Source organism: Primulina huaijiensis, chromosome 2, assembly GCF_012295235.1.
Source record: "Primulina huaijiensis isolate GDHJ02 chromosome 2, ASM1229523v2, whole genome shotgun sequence".
In the NCBI taxonomy this organism is placed as follows: domain Eukaryota; kingdom Viridiplantae; phylum Streptophyta; class Magnoliopsida; order Lamiales; family Gesneriaceae; genus Primulina; species Primulina huaijiensis.
The window spans coordinates 753,128-775,919 of NC_133307.1; the positions used below are offsets into that span (position 1 = coordinate 753,128).

General features: G+C 31.3%; 1 protein-coding gene across 1 annotated transcript; it reads left to right on the forward strand.

Annotated features, from left to right (window-relative positions):
• Positions 1-3,705: 3,705 nt before the first annotated feature.
• On the forward strand, positions 3,706-5,926 carry LOC140958716 (heat stress transcription factor A-2c-like). The gene is made up of 2 exons (XM_073416279.1): positions 3,706-4,331; positions 4,856-5,926. The coding sequence occupies exons 1-2, from the start codon at positions 4,032-4,034 to the stop codon at positions 5,654-5,656; spliced, it is 1,101 nt and encodes a 366-aa protein (XP_073272380.1). The 5' UTR covers positions 3,706-4,031; the 3' UTR covers positions 5,657-5,926.
• The last annotated feature ends 16,866 nt before the right edge of the window (positions 5,927-22,792 follow it).

Here is a 22,792-nt window from a genome sequence, read left to right on the forward strand (position 1 = left end):
CGTTCTTCATTCAATTCAGAAGCATCAATTTAATCATAGTTTATTAGTTTCTTATGTACAATTTAGACATTTACTTGTGAATATTATTTGTATATCATTCTCTTTGATTTGTAACACATATTGAATTGTTTCATTTGAATAACCAAGCTGTATATATGACAAAAATATCAGAATTAGCCAGACCGAACTGATTGTTGTTTTCGTTTTTGTCAGCTCTATTTTGAGACTAATATTTTTCTTAGATAACGTTCAAACTAGTTGAGCTGTTATAAAACATGACTTATGGAAAATTGAATTTCTAATCAATAGTTTTGACTTTTGTCTGTTGGTCATTTGCATCGCCGAACAATGAGATATCACCAAAATTCTTCGGTTTTCAATAAACTAAGTTGTGCTGAAATTATATTTCACCAAATTTTCACTTCTAATTTGACACCTATCCACTTCACACTTAATGAAATATGTTAACAACAAAATAACAAATTTTGATATTATCAAAATCAAGATTACTAGCATTACATAATCTAACATAATTAAATATTTTTTTGCTCATTAATTATCCTGTTTGAATTCACACCCTCTGTTGTACATAAGATAATTAAAGTCAAATTCAAATTCATTCAACAAATTTTAAATTTAAACTCAACTAGGTAAGCCATGTCGAAGTGGGTTGTTTTAAACTGCTTGTAATTATCAAAATCTTCTAGTGCAATCCTTTCTGAGTGGAAGAAGAGGTGACGTAGGAGTTATTCAAGTCTCCAAACATCCAGAAACATTTTCTTTTCATTTAATATTTCAGTTACCTTTATTAATTTCAATTTGATAGCCTAAATGTTATTACACTTGGCCATTTTCAGTGTTCAAATCGTTTCAGTAAGTCTTTTTTCGCAGAATACCCAACTGCTGGTTTATTGTTCCCCAACCCATGAGAATTACAATTTAGCGCTCTGAATCTTACAAAGAACATCACAATAGATAGTGCTTAGATCATTTTAAGTCTTTTAGGCATAGTTTGGTACACATGATAGGATAAATATGTGATATATAATATAAGGATAAGTTAAAAATAAATAATATGTAAGATATTATATTTAATGTTTGGTATGCTTTTTATAAGAGTGATTAAATTTATATATTAGATTGTAATGACAAAATTAACCTTATTATAAAAACTTTATTTTTCATTGTTATCGAAATAATGCGCTTGTATATCTCAATTCTTAAATTACGATATATATATGCGTGTATGTATATATATGTTTCATTGTCATAAAACAATTATAAATAAATTCTTTATCAAATAATCTTATATATTTTAAATTTTTAATTTGATGTGTCCAATAAGCTAGTTCGTTTTTCACTTTTTTATATATTTATTTTATTTATATTTTACGTTTTAATATTTTTTATTGTTTCATGAGTTTATAATTTGATTATGGATATTTTAAAATAAATTATTGACGAAATTTCGAAATATCTCAAGTTTAGTAAATAGTATAGATTCATTTTAATACTAACTATTTAGTTTTAAATTTTAATAATAAAAATATATTTTTAAAATTATATAAATTATGTATGTCTTAACACAATATCAATAGCAATTTTTTTTCGAAGAAATATCTAAAACTAATTTAAATCCCAATGCTTGAGAAATGAGGGCAATAATTTCATTTCATAAAATTTATTTGTTATCATGTAGATATCCCTACACATTAGAGGGATGCCTTCTCTATAGTGAACCACCATTATCACGGGCCCATCCAATTTTTATGGACTATTAAAAAATGAACCAAACATGATATGAAAGATGATAAGTTATTAATCATTTAGTTATCAAATGTACCAAACTATGCCTTAGTGTTATTGGTTTATCAGTTTAGCAGAATTATTGTATAATTCTCTCAACATTTCAAATATGTATGAATTCATAATTCATAATCTCCCGATCCCGACATTAACTCTTATTTAACATGCACAAAAAAATAAGACAAGCTTCACAGTGTTTTTCATTGATTAATAAAACTTTTTTAAAATTAATATTTTCTATAGAAATTTGAAATATCATGTAAATAAATAAATATCTTATGCGAGACACACAAAAAGATAATTTCCTTAGACAATTCTTATAAATATTTTTTGACATATAAATAATTTTTTAAAATAATATATATTATGCAATTAAAAAATCCCTAAGAATTATTTTTGCTCCCCCACTTCTTTCAAGTGAGGGACAACCATTTTTTTTATAAAAATTTTTAGCCCCGCCCCTATTACAGACGGACGAGACATTTTAAATTTTTAATCATTTTTGCCTCATCCCCGCAAGAAGTGAGACAATGGTGAATAAATATATTTTTTAGTTCGTAAATATTCTTCGCGTTAGTTGGATAGCATGGTAGATTGATAATTTTTTTCAGTGTTATAAAAAGTTCGCTTAAGTTCGACAAAAACGCTCCGTTTCGGAGAAAAACAGTTAAAATATAATTTGACCGAATTAAGCGTAATTAAAACTTTTAATTAAGTGTACTTAAGCACAATTAATCACATCTATTTATTTTTAAATTTTTTTATTTTGAAGGTATGTCTTTTTATTTTAAAATAATAAATTAGGTTTATAATTTAGATGTTTATTTTTTAATTTTAATTAATTATGATTAAGCATGTCTGATAATGATTTGACAAATATTTAATATTTTTAATGTGGTCTATTTGCAAAAACAAATAAAGATTGTAATTTTGAGATTTTTATGTTTTTATAAATATGAGAATTAATGCATCAAACTTAAATTTATCATATCTATGTATTATTTTATCTATTTATTTGTTTGAGATAATTACAATTACACTAAAAATAAAAAATATTTTTTCACGCTTAAGCATGTGCTAATCTCGCTTAAGTTTGAAAAGCTTGGAGCTCGACATTCACGTTTCGTGGCGCTTCACGCTTTTTAAAACCTTATTCTTTTTTCCGAAAAAGCCAATGTTCCGGTTAAAACCCTAATAGTCAAATTACCCAATGTAACTTTTAACTATTTACATTTTATCTGAATTTTTTTGAAGAACACGAAAAACATAACATAAAATATTATATTTTTTGTTGGATGCATTCATTGTAGCAATGTGCCGCGATTTGTTGGCAATAAATGGTGTCATTATTATTGCAGAATTTAATATTGGAAATTAATTGAATATTATTATCATATTATTTTAGCAATTGAATATTATTATTATGTCATGCTTTTACATCTATCCTTTCCAGGCAACAATAATAAAAAATAGACACTTTTCTTGGCAACATTACCAAAAGGAGAAATATACATGGAAAAAGACTAAGAATAATCAAACATGAAAATATCTACGAACCATGTCCACTTAAAATCAAAATCTTCGATTAATTCCAGCTGCATGCATTTAATTTTAATCTTCGATTTTGCCTCAATTTTATATTTCAATTTTTGTAAGAAATTAGGCACGTGCCCGTTAAGTATTGACGATCTACTAAGGGCTGGGTAAAAACTTATTAAAATCTGTAAATTCAAGGATTCTTTTTTGAAACATAAAATATAGATTAAAAAAATTGTACGTAATAATAAATTAATCAAGTTTCCATATATTCAAAGTATTAACCATCTGTCTTAAATAATGTATAAATTAATGCATGTTGCCATTAAATAATTCAACACCCTATTCTTTTTAAATATTTTCTCCATCTTTCCTAAAACCTAGCTTCCTCCATCTCCACTCTTTCATCTGCTGTTAAGTTGTTCTATATATTTTTTCTAAAATCACAAGCAAATAAATTCCTTCAATTTTCTTGAAAAAAAAAAAACAAAGAAAAAAGGGATTGTTTCGTCTTCTTACCGTCGTATCTCCTCTTGTTTCTTGAATTATATTCTTGATAATCTTATGTCAAAACCCTATTCATCAACAAGATCTGGAAAAAGTAAAGACCCACAAATAAAGGGCTAGCTTTTTTCCACGAAAAGTATTTGATTACCGATCTTGTTATATGAAAAAATCCCCGAAAACTTATGAAAAACTCTATAGATTTTGTAAAGGAGGAGTATGTTGGATCAAGTTCATTACAAGATTGGGATAACGAGGATCTGATTCCTCAGCCAATGGAGGCTTTGCTAGAGATTGGTCCTCCGCCATTTCTCAGCAAAACTTATGATTTTGTTGAAGATCCAAGTACAGATGAATTCGTTTCGTGGAGTCGAGGACACAATAGTTTCATTGTTTGGGATCCTCAAAAATTTGCAACCAATATTCTTCCAAAGTACTTCAAGCACAATAATTTCTCAAGTTTTGTCAGGCAGCTTAATACTTATGTGAGTAATATTAATTCTAAGTTTTATATCTTTCTTGAAAATTTGTTTTATAATGTTTCTTTCTTTTGAAAAATATCTTAGCTCATCTCGTTTGGTATAAGTTCGATCCATATCCGGTCTGGTACAAAGATTTATTAAGTAAGTGTATGGGATCCTTTAGATTTGCTCATGCTTATTATAATTAATCTAAGAGTCTTTATAATAACTTGTGTAGAGTACATTGTGTTAGTGTAATCTTCTGTGATTCAAGCTCTTAAAAATAATTCAGCTCTACCAGTTTCTAATTAGCCGAAAACAACTGAAAATTTTAATTTCTTCCAATGTACTTTTTATTAAGGAATTAGTTCATAGGGTAGAGCTAGCTTCTTAACCGAATTGTGTGGAATGGATTTAAAAGCAGAATTCTTGATTCATAATCTTTCATCAAATCCTGTCAACAAATTATTTTTTCAATATTTTACAAGCTTTCTAGCTTGGCCTTCTATTCAATAGATGAAATATATTTTATAAATGTAATTTTCCAGGGCTTTAGGAAGGTTGATCCAGACAAGTGGGAGTTTGCAAACGAAGGGTTTTTAAGGGGACAAAGGCATCTTCTAAAAAACATTGTAAGAAGAAAGAAACAATATTCTAGTTCTCAAACGTCGATTGATCAGAGTCTAGGCTCGTGTGTGGAGGTGGGAAGTTTTGGATTAGATGCAGAAATCGATCGATTAAGGCGCGATAAGCAAGTTCTCACGATGGAATTAGTGAAACTCAGGCAGCAACAACAAACCACATTTTCATGTCTCAAGACAATGGAAGAAAGGCTTAAAGGTACAGAAATAAAGCAAAAACAAACTATGAGTTTCTTGGCAAAAGCTATACAAAACCCCTCTCTCTTGCAACAAATATTGCAACAAAATGACAAGAAAAAAGAGCTTGAAGAAATGATAAGCAACAAAAGGCGGAGAAGAATATTAGACCACGTTTCAAGAAATGTTGGGGTCGAAGAATCAGTATTCCATGAAGGGGAAAATACTAGTTTCGCCACAACTGGGAATATTGCATTTAGAGAATCAGGCCAAGGAAGTGAAATAAACGCATACTCTCTTAAGCTAGAGCCTCAGGATTTTGATGAAATTTCAAGATTTGGTGATTTGGAGCTTGAGAACTTGGCATTGAGTATGCAAAAACCTCAATTGATGATGGAGGGAGAATCTTTGGAAAAAGGAGAATATAAGCCAATTGATGATCAAGGGTTTTGGGAAGAATTGATAAATGAAGGGATTGATGAAATTGGGAAAATTGAGGAGGGTGGGGATGATTTGGCCGAGCAATTCTAAGATAGAAAGGAGATTATTTATTTATTTATTTTTTTTATGGTTTATGATTTTTTTGACTATATTATTTTATATTGCATGATTGGGCTTACCTATTTGCAAATATTAGATTAAATAATTTTGGGTCTTGTATTACCCCTACGGGTACATCTTCGACCCTACTCGTATTGGGGTTTTCTTAGAGGTTAGTATCAGCAAATGATATTTCCATATTGGAGATTATACCAATTGCCCATAATTACCCACATCCAATTGTTTGTTACATTAATTTTACCATCATTTAATTCCTTTGTTAGCCAATTTGTTTAGTAACTTTTTGAAAATATCTTTTGTTTGTGCATTTATTCAATTAATTAATTTGACGTTGTAACGAATTTCATTTAAATTGATGCTTCAACCACGAATGCAACTAAAGTATTAATTATTATAATTTTATATGATAAAGATTGTGCATGATGGATAATTAGAATTTAAGATTTCTTTAATCAAGTTTATCATATATGTATTCACTGTGTTGTAGAAAAAATAAACATTAGACAAAACGAGGACATTTCAAAGAAAGAAATTTCATTTTTGATCTTGTATATTTGAGATGTCACATTTTTTTGTCATTTATCTATTTGGATATAAAAATGTCACGCCGAAGCTCAGGCTCGGACAAGTACTGTATAATAGGCTTCTTATAACAAGTAATTGTATTCGTTCAAACTTTACTAAAATGGTCACTTAAGTCGATACTAATAGTCTATTGTAAGCCATTATAAAATATTTTAAAATTTTTTTCTAATTCATGTGGGACAAAGAGTATTGCAATCACCTCTTCTTCAGAATGCTACGTCCTCGTCGGGCCGAACTCTTGATCTATAATATTGAGAATGTAAAGGTGACTCACATAGGTTTAAGAAGTGACTCTTGTGAATGTAGTATTTTGCCTCATAGGTTGACTATCATACACATAATTTTAATCTTGTAGTATATAATTAATTTTGATATTCAAGTGGATAAATTATTAAAATTTATTAACTTGCAAATAATTATGGGGCTAATTTTAATATTCAAATAAATAATTTATAAAATTAAAAATATTACATCCCTTTGCACACTGGACAGAAATTAATTATTTTCATCTAAATACGAAGAAATTTTTTCGAAATTATGGTAGAATTAAGGAAACTCAGGAAACATTTTATCCAAACAGAAGTAGCATCAAACTTTGATTAGGCTTTCAGCCACTTCCATTTAATTTTTTTGGAATTAATTCATTGAAATTTGTGTGGATAAAATGTCTTTTAACATTGATATGAATAAGCTCAATATAATTATTAATAAAATAATTTAATGTAAGAGAACATCAATTGGAAGTTATCCTAAATAAAAACCATACAAAAACAAAACAGAATAGAAAAATCATTCAGAAAACTAAAAAATAAATTTATAAAAAATAATATTTTTTCAACTGACTCAAATTAAAAATCAGTCTCACAAAATTAATCAGTGAAACATAATCATATAATATTTTGTATGCTTGGAAATCCTGTGAGCTAATATATACAAGAATAAATGATCGCTTGTGATAATTATGTACCAATATCTGGGTTGTCCTTTTTTTAAAAAATAAAATTAAAAAAGCCTGAAAAATCATTATATCTGCCAGATTTGCGTTCGTGATTGGGCCACGTACCTTCTTTTCAAAAGGTCCCATTTGCCTAATAGAGAATAAAATTTCACGTCATTTTGTCCTTTTTTAATTTCACTTTAAAACGTGTATCATTATCATGGACAAAGAAAATATATTTGTTTTTCCCGAAAGAATTGAGATTCTTGTTGAAAAATTATTTAAAAATGTGTTAAATATTTGTGTTGAAAATGTGAATGTTGAATGTTGAAAATTAGGTAAAATTAGGTGTTGAATATTGAAAATTAGTGTGTGATGATGTAGGTAATGATGTATTTTATTTTTGGATTATTTGTAAAAATTTTCTATAAATAGATCTCTCATTTGTGAAGAAAATCACAATTGAGTTGAGAGAAAAATATTATAAAGTGTGTAGTGTGATAATTTTGAGAGTTTGAGATTTTTACTTTTTTACCGTAAATTTTTACTTTTTCACAACACGTTATCAGCACGAAGCTCTAAAAGTCCTCCATATTTTTCCAAGCTCCGAACAGAAGAAAAAGGTAACAAAAGTAATAATATTTATTTTACTGTTATTTATTTATTGTTTATATATGTAATATATAATATAATGTTATTGTTAGAAATAATAAAAATAATTTTTTCAAAAACTTGTTATAAATCCTGGGAGGATGTTAAGACGACATCCCACACTCCCGGTAAGGGATACGACAAGTATAAAAGCCTATAAGGTTTTTTAAACAAAATAACTTATGACACCTAATTATAATAATGTGATATGATATACATAATTATTTAAATATGACTAATATTATATACACCATATTATTACCATAAAATTATACAAATACATACATTTATTTTCTTATACACCAACGGTAATAAACGGTAACAAAACGGCTAGTTTTTGCTCTATAAATACAATCTCACAAATACATTCAATCACTCCAACTTTCTCTTCTTCTCTAAAAATTATTCTTCATCAAATTTTCGAAGAAAAAAAGAAGATGGCTTTCACGAGGTTATTTTTAATTATTTTGGTTATCATACTCACCAGTCTTGTATTTATCGGAGAATATCCTCCTCGTGTGTTTTCTTTATTTTTACGAATACTTGTACTTGTTGTTTATCCATTACTTTGTATTGCAATATTCATTAACTAATAAAATGCATCGTAATTTTTAGTACCACCATGGCAAACTTGGCAAAGCTCGAATTCATCGCTCTTGATATTACTGGGAAAAACTATATGCCATGGACTCTTGATGTAGAAATGCATCTTGAGTCATTGGGTCTAAGCGAGACCATTAAAGAAAATGGTATATCTTCATCACAAGAAAAAGCAAAAGCTATAATATTTTTACGACGACACCTTGATGAAGGTTTAAAATGTGAATATCTCATCGAAAAAGATCCCATGGCTCTGTGGAAAGGATTAAAAGAGAGATTTGAACATATAAGGGAAGTTATACTTCCGACCGCCCGTGATGAATGGAATATGTTAAGATTCCAAGACTTTAAAAAAGTCAGTGATTACAATTCAGCGATGTATAGAATAATCTCGCAGTTAAAATTTTGTGGACATGAGGTTACAGAATCGGAAATGCTTGAAAAAACATTTTCCACGTTTCACGCATCAAATATAACACTACAGCAACAATATAGAGTGCGTGGATTTGCGAGATATTCTGAACTCATCGCCTGTCTTCTTGTGGCGGAAAAGAACAACGAGCTATTAATGAGAAATCATCAGTCCCGACCCACTGGATCAACAGCATTTCCAGAAGTAAATGCTGTAAGTAAAAATGAATTTAAACCTGGAAACCAAAATCAAATTCAAAGACAAGGTTTTGGTCGAGGTCGAGGTCGAGGTCGAGGTCGTGGACGTGGACGTGGACGAGGAAGTGGTCGTGGTCGTGGACGCGGCCGTGGTTTTGAAAATAATCGAGATAGTTATTTCTATAACTCATCTCAAAATAACGTCCCAAACCATCCACAGAAAAGGCATCAAGAAAACATGAGTGTTAATGAAAATCACTCGAAAAGATTTGAAAGTTCTTGTTTCAGATGCGGCACTCCAGGACATTGGTCTCGTATTTGTCGAGCCCCTGAGCATCTTTGCAAACTTTATAAAGAATCGATAAAGGGGAAAGAAAAGGAGACCAACTTCACTGAGCGAAGTGACCGTTTGAGTGATTCAACTCATTTTGATGCTGCTGATTTTATGAATGATTTCTCTGGAAATGATCAATATGTTGGTGGGATAGAAATGAACAATATTGATGCTGCAGATTTTCTCAATGATTTCTCTGAAAATGAACAATATAGTGGTAGAATATAAATGTACAATAATTTATTTTTCATGTATTTATATGATAATGTTTTATTGTACAATTATGATATGTGTTATATTTAAATATGTATTGTCATTAATTTTTTTTCATTGCATATTTTTTGAAGTTCAAATATGGAAAATGCTATGAGCAAAGCTGAAGTTTGCATACCCGATAGTGGTACAACGCACACTATCCTCCGAGATAAAAGATATTTCTTGGAACTAAAACCAACAAAAACAACGGTGAATACAATATCAGGTCCTGTAGACTTGATTAAAGGATGTGGTAAAGCACAATTTTTGTTACCTAATGGTACAAAATTTTTGATCAATGATGCTTTATATTCACCACAATCGAAAAGAAATTTGTTGAGTTTTAATGATATATATTCCCATGGGTATGATACTCAAACAATGAATGAAGGGAATGAGAAATATATGTGTCTTACCACATATAAATCAGGAAAGAAATATGTGATTGAAAAACTACCAATGCTCCCTACTGGATTGCATTATACACATATACGTCCCATTGAATCAAACATGGTAATTGATAATTCTTCAATATTAACCAATTGGCATGATCGATTAGGACATCCTGGTTCAACAATGATGCGAAGAATTATAGAAAATACACATGGTCATCCATTGAAAGACCAGAAGATCTTTCAGAATAATAAGTTTCAATGTAAAGCATGTTCTCTTGGAAAACTTATTATAAGACCATCACCAGCCAAAATCCAAACTGAATCACCAATGTTTCTTGAACGTATTCAGGGTGATATTTGTGGACCAATCCATCCACCATGTGGACCATTCAGATACTTTATGGTATTGATTGATGCCTCCAGCAGATGGTCACATGTATGTTTATTGTCAACTCGAAATGTTGCATTTGCAAGATTACTTGCTCAAATAATAAAATTGAGGAATCAATTTCCCGATTATACAATCAAGAAAATTAGACTTGATAATGCTGGTGAATTTACTTCCCAGACTTTCAATGATTATTGTATGTCTATGGGAATCATTGTTGAGCATCCTGTTGCTCATGTACATACTCAAAATGGATTGGCTGAATCATTGATTAAACGTCTGCAAATGATTGCTAGACCAATGATTATGAAAACAAAGCTCCCTATTTCTATATGGGGACATGCAATTTTACATGCTGCTTCATTAATTCGCATCAGACCAAGTGCATATCATAAATACTCCCCATTGCAGCTTGCATTTGGTAAAGAACCAGACATTTCTCATCTGAGAATTTTTGGATGTATGGTGTATGTGCCTATTGCACCACCTCAACGAAAGAAAATGGGACCTCAAAGAAAGATTGGAATTTATATTGGTTATGATAGTCCATCGATCATTCGATATCTTGAACCACAGACAGGCGACGTGTTCACAGCACGTTTTGCTGATTGTCATTTTAATGAGGAAATCTTCCCAATGTTAGGGGGAGAACAGAAACATACCGAAAAAGAAATTACATGGTATGTATCATCATTGTTACATCTGGATCCAAGAACAAAACAATGTGAAAAAGATGTACAGCAAATTGTGCACTTGCAAAGAATAGCAAATCAAATACCAGATGCATTTGCAGACACAAAAGGGGTAACTAAATCATATATACATGCTGCAAATGCCCCTGCTCGAATTGAAATTCCGAAGAAACAAATTGAAGATAGTCATGATGTCATTAAACGCCTGAAGCGTGGAAGGCCAGTTGGTTCCAAGGATAAAAATCCTCGAAAAAGAAAATTCATAGAGAAACACAATGATCACAAAATAGAGAATGATGTTCCTGAAGAAACACATAATGATCACAAAATAGAGAATGATGTTCCTGAAGAAACACATGATGATGAAAATGTTTTGTCAGAACCACAAACTGACGAGAATCATGAAATCTCTATCAATTATATTAATACTGGAAAAATATGGAACCGAAAAGATATAGAAGAAATTGATGATATATTTTCTTATAATGTGGCAATCGACATCATAAATGATAATGAAGATCATGAACCAAAATCTTTTGGTGAATGTAAAAATCGGCAGGATTGGATAAAATGGAAAGATGCCATCCAGGTTGAATTGGATTCGCTAAATAAACGTAATGTTTTTGGACCTATAGTCCTTACACCTGAAGGTGTAAAACCTGTTGGATACAAATGGGTTTTTATTCGAAAGCGAAATGAGAAAAATGAAATAGTAAGATATAAAGCTCGACTTGTTGCACAAGGTTTTTCTCAAAGGCCTGGAATTGATTATGAAGAAACGTATTCTCCTGTGATGGATGCAATTACGTTTCGGTATTTGATTAGCTTGGCAGTATCTGAAAATTTAGAAATGCGTCTTATGGATGTTGTTACAGCCTACTTATATGGATCACTTGATAGTAATATATATATGAAAATCCCTGAAGGATTTAAGATGCCTGAAGCACAAAGTTCAAAACCCAGAGAATGTTATTCTGTGAAATTACTAAGATCATTATATGGGTTGAAGCAATCCGGCAGAATGTGGTATAATAGGCTAAGTGATCACTTGATGAAAAAGGGATATGTAAATAATTCAATATGCCCTTGTGTTTTCATTAAGAAAACAACATCCGGATGCGTAATTATTGCTGTATATGTTGATGATTTAAACATCATTGGAACAAATAAGGAAATTCAAGAAGTTGTGTCATACTTGAAAGAAGAATTTGAAATGAAGGATCTTGGAAAAACCAAGTATTGTCTGGGTTTACAAATTGAACAAAAAGAATGTGGAATATTTGTTCACCAGACAAATTATACAGAAAAGATCCTTAAACGTTTTAATATGGACAAATCAAATCCTTTAAGTACTCCAATGGTTGTTAGATCATTAAACATAGAAAAGGATCCATTCCGTCCATGTGAAGATGATGAAGATATTCTTGGTCCAGAAGTACCATATCTAAGTGCTATCGGTGCCCTTATGTATCTTACAAATTGTACAAGGCCTGATATATCTTTTGCCGTAAATTTATTGGCAAGATTTAGCACATATCCAACAAAGAGACATTGGAACGGAATTAAACATATATTCCGTTATCTACGAGGAACGACAGACTTGGGACTTTTGTATTCAAAAGATGCTAATCCAAGTATAATTGGTTATGCCGATGCTGGATACTTATCTGATCCACACAAAGCACGTTCTCAAACTGGATATGTATTTACTCGTGGAGGCACTGCAATTTCTTGGCGTTCACAGAAACAAACACTTGTAACAACTTCATCAAATCATGCCGAGATTATTGCACTACATGAAGCAAGCCGTGAATGTGTGTGGTTAAAATCAATGACTCAACATATCCAAATCTCATGCGGATTATCATTCGACGAGAAGCCTGTGATACTATATGAAGATAATGCTGCATGTGTTGCTCAAATGAAAGAAGGATACATAAAAAGCGACAGAACTAAACATATTCCTCCTAAGTTCTTCGCATTCACCAAGGAGCTTGAGAAGAATAAATGTATTGATGTTCGTCACATTCAATCAAGTGAAAACTCATCAGATCTCTTCACAAAGGCACTTCCTACGACAATATTCAGAAAGCACATATATAATATTGGGATGCGCAATCTACGAAATTTGTGAAGAATTGTTCGTGTCAACATGAGGGGGAGTTTACGTGACTGCACTCTTTTTCCCTTACTATGGTTTTTATCCCAATGGGTTTTTCCTAGTAAGGTTTTTAACGAGGCAGTATAAAAACACGTAATGTATACAATCATTATGATCATCATCACAAGGGGGAGTGTTGAAAAATTATTTAAAAATGTGTTAAATATTTGTGTTGAAAATGTGAATGTTGAATGTTGAAAATTAGGTAAAATTAGGTGTTGAATATTGAAAATTAGTGTGTGATGATGTAGGTAATGATGTATTTTATTTTTGGATTATTTGTAAAAATTTTCTATAAATAGATCTCTCATTTGTGAAGAAAATCACAATTGAGTTGAGAGAAAAATATTATAAAGTGTGTAGTGTGATAATTTTGAGAGTTTGAGATTTTTACTTTTTTACCGTAAATTTTTACTTTTTCACAACAATTCTATCGGTATTTTCTTCTTCAAAGGGAGTGGACCCTTTATTTAGGTTGATATTTAAAAATATAATAATATATTACATTGTCATGGAGATATTTGTTAGCATGGCCAAACCAAATCATGCCGTATTCTTTTATTTTTTTTCCATTTTTTATTTTGTATATTATTAAATGAATATTAGGTATTTATTTAATAAAATGTTATTATTATTTCAATCTCTTTGGTGGATACTACTTCTTGCTTTTGGATTTTTTCTGTCAAGTTCAAATTTTTTGCATCCAAATTCCAATGTCTACGATTGAGTTTGTTCATAACAACTATGGGAATCTACGTAAATTCTCCTTAAAACCACTTATAAAACAAATCAGTCTAAATTTTCATTGTTTTTCTTCTTTTTCCGAGCTTGTGATTTCAATGTTCTTTAAATTAAATTTTAAGCAATATAACTTTCGAATTTTGAAACAAAGTTTATGTAAAGCTTTTTTTTTTTTCAATGTAAGCTTTTTTTTTTGTANAAAACAATTATTCAAAAAGTATGTATCTTATCACTAGTAAAATCGACCCGTTTTCACAATTATCTATTTTTAGTGGTCGAGCAAAGCTAACCTGTAAAGAATTAGTATTAATAGCCTAAAACTGTTAAGGACAACTCAAATTTATCAAAAATTTTTTAAAAAGTTTATTCACTCTCATCTAAACTGGAATTTAATCCCAACAACTTTCATGTTATATATTTTGTGTTCTAAGTTCACTAAGTTCAATAGGATTGTTCTGCCTTTGTCTGTCACAATTCAAAGATTTCCTTCTGTACTAGGCGTAGATTGAGATATATTCTTGATTGAGTAATTCTTTATAATAACATACTTCAACTAAAACTTATCAGTGTCTAATTTGAAACTCTTAGTGTTCACTCAACAAATTATGGATGTTTGAGAACCCTTGTTTTACCATAAAATAATAATATAATCCAACTGTCAGGTTGAACATCTTGAGTTGGTAGGGTAGCACAATATGATCTTTGAACATCTTATAGATTCTGATATATATGTGCTAACTTGAAATATGATCCCTTACGTGTGCTCATAGATATGAAAAATTGTAGACTTGAAAGATGTAAGCTTGAAAATCTAAGATCTGATAGTTATTCTCTTTTTCATTCTTTATTGATTTTTCTAGTAGAAAAACTTTAACGATCAGATTTTGTTTTCTAGCGATATTTGTATTATCGCTCGACAGAATGACCTTGTCACTTTTAACATCGTACATTTTATAAAATTTCATTTAATGTTTCTTAACTTTTTTCGGCTTTAGCCCTTGCAGCTTCTGAAAAGTTGATTTACTTTAGAACACTTTAAGAAACAATATCTCAATTGAGAGTTGGTAGGATACTATGAAATAATGTTTAAACTGAAATGGATTGAGTTCGATGTATCCACCTCTATTTGATCACATCTGACCGATTGCAATGCAGTTGAAGTTTAATGGTTATACTCGTATACCTCATTTATGATTTGGTCTGGTCAGAAGACAGATGATCTCTGCAGCTTGAGTTGATAATATTCATTGAGCGGTGTTACTTGATCCAGCTGTCGGAAAAACCTGTAAATACAAAAGATAAATGGCTGGATCCCGAACAGCTAGATGTTATTATATGTTAATCAACAAAATTTAGGGTAAAATATTTTTCCCCATTTGCTTAGGGTTAAAGAAATATTCTAAAAATTTCTTTTTTTTGGTGATGATAAAATCAAGCTATAGGTCTATACAACAATTATAGAAAAAACAGTTAAGTAATAGAGATGATTCAAGCAAATGAATTTCATTGAGTAAATAAAATATCATTGGTACAAGTGTGTGGAAATAAAAATCTACTATACCTAAAAAAATAAAATAACATATCTACAAAAGCTTGAACTTGAACCGCCATCGCTGGTTCTGCCTCCTCGCCTCCTTTTAGCATCCTCCTCAAATCTCTTTTTTGCTCAGCTCTTCTTCTCTGTTCTTCATCTCTTTTCTACTCTTACCCCTTTTTGGCATCACCACAATGCATAAACTCAAGAATTTCTTGCAGCTGGCTACAAAGGGTTGAGTGATATGATCGAGTCGGGCATCCATATGATGTTTTACTTGAGCGATCTTCCCTGAGAGTTCAACATTCTTGGTGATAGCTTGAATTTTTGGGGCAGCTTGATCTGTGCCCATTAGCTTGAGGCTGGTCTCTATAGTACTGAGCTCACGAAAGACTTGTTTCTTGATTATCGAAAGAAAATGTATTTGAAAAGTGCTTTATTTTGACGTTTGTCACTGAATTACACAAGTCCTTCATCTTGGAGAAAATTTATTGAAGCATAACCTAAGGAATATTTATCTCGTAAATTTGGAGAAGACATTCAAACTGATACGAGGAGAGGATATGAATGAATCTGATCGGGTGTAATGTGCTAATGGTTGGAAGGAGATTTAAGAAGCGTTATTGTCTAGGACTTTCAAGCTTGATGATGATTATGATAAGTAATCTAACATGTTAAAGAAATTGAAGGATCTCAAAGAAAAATATAATGAAGGAGCGTCGAGCAACCAAGAATGAGAGTGCAAAATGGCCAAAGAGGACAATAGTTGGCCCGCACCCGCGCAAGAGAACTCATAGCCGCGTGCATAGGGCAGAACCCGACGCGCACCCACGCAAGAAGTGGTGCAACCGTGTGCCTGGACGCGCACCAGCGCACCCTCTGCTGGCCGAAAGCAGAAGCCGCACGCACCCATGTGAATTCACATGCACATACGCGCCGCGATGCAGATTTTAGTTATGGAAACCCTAGATTACGATTTTGTTGTAATTTTCTTGATATAAACACATTGTGAAACATAATAACGATATAACAGATTGAGTTTTAATATATTTTGTGAGTTTTTCTCTCAAATTCAAAGCTTGGTTTTGTATACACTTTTGTGTGTTTCTCACATCAAACTTATCAAAGTTGAATACTTTATGGTATTTTGTCGATTGTTCTTTATTCAGATTGTCAAAAACGAGTTCTTTGAGGTTCATTTGAGATCGATTGTTATCTTCGTGAATATTTGTTGCTTAGTTTTTCGTAGCTTAGAGGTGAATATCATAAAAAAAATTTTTGTTTCAAAAAGATCGGGACAAAACAACGTTCTTTAATTCATCGAATCGATGGCATGACTCCGTTTTCGAGTGCGTTCGCTTTTCATGTTTGTAGAATCGCATCATTTGGTATCATAGTTTTTGGTTCCGTTTGATTCAAGTAAGTATCTCATTGTCATTATCATATTTGATTATTCTTTCGTTCTATTTTCAGAACTGCATTGTTCTCTCGTTCTTCGTTCTTTCGTGAATCTTGTGATTCTTGAAATTCTGTGAGTCGCCCTTTGTTTTTTTGTTTTGTTTTTCGAGTTGCACAAATCCATCGTTGTGCAAGTCCAAAAAAATAAAAATAAAAATACACAAATTTGAAAATGTTGCTATCTTTTGGTTTTTGAATTTTGTTCTATTCTCTTGTGGGAGTCATATTCAAGTGTCTCTCACAATAAAAAAATCAAATTTCTTGTTTTATGCAGTCCGAGTAAGTTGATTTTCGAGTGTCGTGAAGTTTGAACTTTTGAGTTTGATGCACACAAGCTACAGAGCCTAAAGTGTACCCTACGAGATAACTCTCAAAATCGAGTTAATTACTTGAGTGTGAGCGTTTATTTCTTGGAGTGAGGTGGGAGGTATTTGTAGTGAGGACAAAAAAAAGGAAGGTCGAGTAAATTTTTCTTGGAGTGACTAGTGAGGATTCGTGGGGAGGAAAATTTATTCTTTATTGTTTTCTACTAACCTTTTCTTGCAGGTAAAATATGTGACGATCGCCAATTTCAAACAATGTTAAGAGAGTTGGATAAAGTATAGGCGAATGAGTTTAAGTCTCTACGTGGAAAGCATAGGCAGTGCGAAGAAGAGGAGACATATGATAGGCAGGTTGATGAGAATAGGCGAGGTAGAAGAGTTGTAGAGCATTGTATTTGGATCGTGATGATGATAGGTGTTGTGACAAAAATAGTGGGTATAGAATCCAGCAAGGGTATAGGCTGATTGACACAAAGATGACAATTTCATTTTTCAATGGGAGAGGCGATCCAAAGGCGTCCCTTGAGTGGGAGGAGACAATGAAGTGTATCTTCTAGAGTCAGGTTTATTCGGAGCAATGAAGGTAAGACGAGCTTGTAGTGAGTTTACCGACTATGCTATTACGTGATGGGTTAAGTTAGGACGGGATAGAAGGAGATACAATGACGACCCTATAGGAACGTTGGATGTGATGAAAAAGGTGATGAGGAAGCGATTCCTAATCACTACGATAGAGGAGTAGGCAGAAGAGGTGAATGTGATGTGCATAAGGAGTCGTTGGCATCCACGTGGAGTTCGAGCGTGGAGGAGAAGATCATGGATAGCCCAATGACGGATGCAAACCATGAATCGTCCAAATATGAATAACAAGGTATATTTCAAAACTCAATTTCTCGTACTTGTGATATTAGATTTTGTTGGTGTTTGGAAGTTGGACATGATACTAGCCAATGTCCACGTAAGGAGATGACAGTAGTAGAGTAATCCGTTGAGCTTGAATCACAAATTGAGGTTGAGGTTGTAGTTGAACATGAATCTGAAGTTGAAGTTGAAGAAATTGAGGATGATAATAACACACTACTTTTTGACGTGAGTGTTGAGCAGTATATGGTGGAAGGTGAATCGATAGATGACGGTACTTCAACGGTTGAGATTCGAGTATTGTTGAACAAAACACTATGGAGAGTGAATCATTAGGTAGAGATGAAGTGTATAATTTGTCTACTATGGACGAAGAGAGTAAGCAAGACGAAACTTTGTTGCTCACATCATTTGAGTAAAAAAAATATTTCTTTTAATCAATTGAATCGAAAAGAAATTCTTGAGGATCAATTGAAATGTATCGAAATGAGTGGAAAAAAATGTGAAATGATCGAAATAAAGAGAGAACGAAAGAATGAGATGACCATCAAAAGAAAAAAAAAGATGAAAAAATGAGATGGAAGAAAAAGAAAAGAAGCCAAAGAAAAATAAAAGAAAAATGAATTGAAATCCCAAAAGAGTGAGGTTCAGAGTTAATTGTTTTTGCATAAACCCCTTCAAGTACATTTGTACAAAGAGGTTTATTGTCATTGTGATGATATAGCCGGTTCAATATCGAGCATTGTTATTTCTTCTTTGCAGGATTTTGGTGTTGTCATGATGAAGGGGCGATCAAGTGTTGATGATGTGAGAATGCAAAGGGGTGACCCATATGAATTCAGGAACAATCGAGACGAGGTAAGATTAGTTGTCTACGCAACAAATTTGAGGTGTGATTTGTTCCTTACCTTAATTTTGTGTTGTTTTGTTTTCAAGAATTTGGGGAACGAGTTGCGAATTTGGTGGTTAAGTTGCCGGATGTAAATTTATCCTTACTCTTTGATTGTTAGAGATTTGAGAATATTGATAAATTGTATGTACTTATTATGAATTTTGATTTATCACGAGTTATTAAGTTGGTGGGCTCTGTTTGCTACAATATTTTATATGCATTAAACTTAGATTCTTGTGATTTGATAAGTGATTGCATGGATAGTACATGTGACATGTTCTATTTGCATGATTTATATTTGTTTGATGGTGGTTTTCGAAAGAGCATGAATGAATATAAGAATTTTTATGTTCATGATAAATATATTTTTAAAGAGAATTAATTGTTCATTTTATACTCAATGTATGAGTTACGTGCTAGTGAGGCATATTGTTGCACTTTTATCATCGATATAATGCATGATTATACGTATTGGTTGAATATGAAACGAAATTTTGAGTGTGATGGTAAAGATATGATAGATTCTGATATATGTATGCTAAGTTGATCAGCTTGAAGTATGATCGCTTAAATGTGCTCAAAGATCTTGAAATATCGTAGACTTGAAAGATGTAAGCTTGTAAAGTTAAGATCAAATAGTTGTTCTCTCTTTTCTTTTGTCTTGAGTCTATATTTTTGTAGTTGAATAGTTACAACGATTTAATTTTGATTTTTTACAAGAATATCTATTTTATATGCATTGATGAACTAAGGGTGATTTTAAGTGGGACCGGAGAATATTACTAAATTATGTAATATGGTAAATTTCAGCTCATATTATAAATGTAAATTATATCTATGATCATATATTTTGTGAGAACTATTTTTAAAAAAAATTTCATGGCTAAACTGATATCAGTCCTCTATATGTTCTCTTCTCTAAGGAGTGAGGCCAAAATCGGAACTCAGGAATCAGAAATGTTTCAGAATATATATTCCTACCATTAGTTCACTAGGTTTCAGTGCTTCAAAAATCAGAAATCAGAAATACATATACTTTGCTTCAAAACAGAAAATTATCAAACTAATTTCAAGATATTTATACATAAGCCCACTTAGAGTAATTTGTTTAGAAATTTCAGTTGAAGTCTGAAATCTGCTTTGCTCTCGCTACTGGATTTTACAGTTTGAAAATACACTCTCTTGGCTCAAATTTCAAGTGATAACTCAAGACTTGTGTAACAACAAATTCAGAGACTTGAGGGTGTTATTTATAGGCCAAATTCTGACTGTTAGCCTCTCGATTAATAGTCATAATATGCCATTAACAGCCTTTAATAACCTTTATTTCATGTTAAATATTTCAGTTACAAGTCATAAGCAGAATCAGTAGCTGTCTGCTGGAATCTCGCGCTACTGAACTTTTCTGCTGCTAGAATCTATCTGCTGGAAAATACGAGCTTCTGAAATAATGTTGCTGCTGGAATTGTTAGCTCTGCTGAAATTTTGCATTACTGCTGGATATTGCTAGTTGCTGAAAAATGCTAGTTGCTGCTGGAAATTCGGGTTCTCACATCATGTTTTGAATAAGGGATGATTGTGATAACTATTGTCCCACATGGTAAAAATTAAAAGATTTAAAATGAATTTATAATGAGCTGCAATAGACTTCTATAGAAACTTGAGTTAATCATTTTCGTAAAATAATGACGAATACGAAGTAGTTGCTAGGATCGGGACAGGGTTCGTGGCCTGACAAATATTCTCATGTGACCCATTCTTCCACTTAGTAAAAAATTCACTAAATGACTTTAGTTTATTAAATTTTGTAACAACTATTTAACTAGGACTTATCATTGTTTAAGTTGAAACTATTAGTGTACACTCGACAAATTTTGGATGTTTAAGAATTATCAGTTCACTAAAAACAACAATATAATTCAACGGTAAGCTTGAACGACTTGAGTTGATAGGGTAACACAATATGATATTTGCATATCTGATAGATTGTGATATGTGTATGCTAAGTTGAACAGCTTGAAATATGATCGCTTAAATGTGCTCAAAGATCTTGAAACATCGTAGACATGAAAAATGTAAGCTTGTAAAGTTAAGATCAAATAGTTGTTCTGTCTTTTCTTTTGTCTTGAGTCTATATTTTTGTAGTTTGAATAGTTACAACAAACGAATTTTGATTTTTTACAAGAATATCTATTTATATATATGCATTGATGAACTAAGGGTGATTGTAAGAGGGACCGAATATTACTAAATTATGTAATATGGTAAATATCAGCTCATATTATAAATGTAAATTATATCCATGAATATGATCATATATTTTGTGAGAACTATGTTAAATAAAATTTTCAATGAACATGCGCGTGTAATTATTATATGTGGAATATATATATATATATAAATTTGTTTAATTGGTATAATTTCGCTCTCAAAATTATTTTATCCTTTGATTTAATGATGTAACATAACGAGCTACGTGTCCCTTATTAGATGTGTTTTAAAGAATTTTTTGTTCTCTTTTTTTGAAAGAATTTTTTAAAGATATTTATCATACAATAATGTCTTGCTTTTCCAAAGACCATCTGTCCCTCATTTATTGGTTAGAAATCTTTATCCTAAATATTATAGTCTTAAACAAGACAGGAAAAATCTTTGTATTGGTCTTTTTGAAAGAAATGACACTTTTTTCTCTCCAAAATTCCTCCAAAAGAGGAAAAAGGATAAATGAAATTATCTAACAATTGCTTCATCGACATCCCACTTGTGTAAATATACTCAACAATTTCCACTTGTCAGAATATTTTCTTAACAATTCCCACTTGCCTGAATTTCAACCAGAAGTCTGAATATTTCGTTGGACACTTGTCCTTAACACCACCATTCGTGGTCATATTCACAACAATCAATTTTTTTTTTTTAAAAAAAAACGCATGATTTTGGAATATGCTAATAATAACATTATCAAACAGTAGTTTAAATAAAATCACATCTTCACCACGTATTATAAAGAATAGAATTTTTACATTCATCTATTTAAGTATTAATTTGAATTTAATTCAATAATTCCCAAGATTATGTTATTATTTAATATAAGTACAAGAGCCAAGTTTTCATTTCGACTCGAACTAAAATTTTCTAAACAAAAGATGAACTAATATTAAAAAATAGAGTCTCCGAGCTATCGAAAATTTAGACAATGTATGAAAAAAAAAAAATTGAGTCATCCGAGCTACCACTCCGCCCGTGAGTACACTTACCTGAATTTTATTTTTTACTGAAATATATAAAAATATAACTTGACATTATTTGTTTTCGTTGTATTTTTTGAATCTTGACGAATGATGTAGTGCCAGAGCATTCATTGTAGCAAGGTGCCGCATGTCTAGTATTAGTTGGCCATAAATTATCGTAATTATTGCAGAGTTTAATTTGTAGATTAATTGAATTTTATTGCATGTTTTGAGGCAACAATAATAAGTAATTGACACTTTTTCTAGCTAGGGAACATTAATTACAAAACGAGAAAGATTACTTAAAAATGATGAGAGTAATCAAACATGAAAAATATCTAAATATCGCCCGACTGACCTAGTTTGCATACTACTGTCTTAAGCTCGATGGTTTACTAAGTGTGTATTTAAGCGGCAACATTTCGGATTATTTTATAAAAAATTGATCGTTTCATGCTAA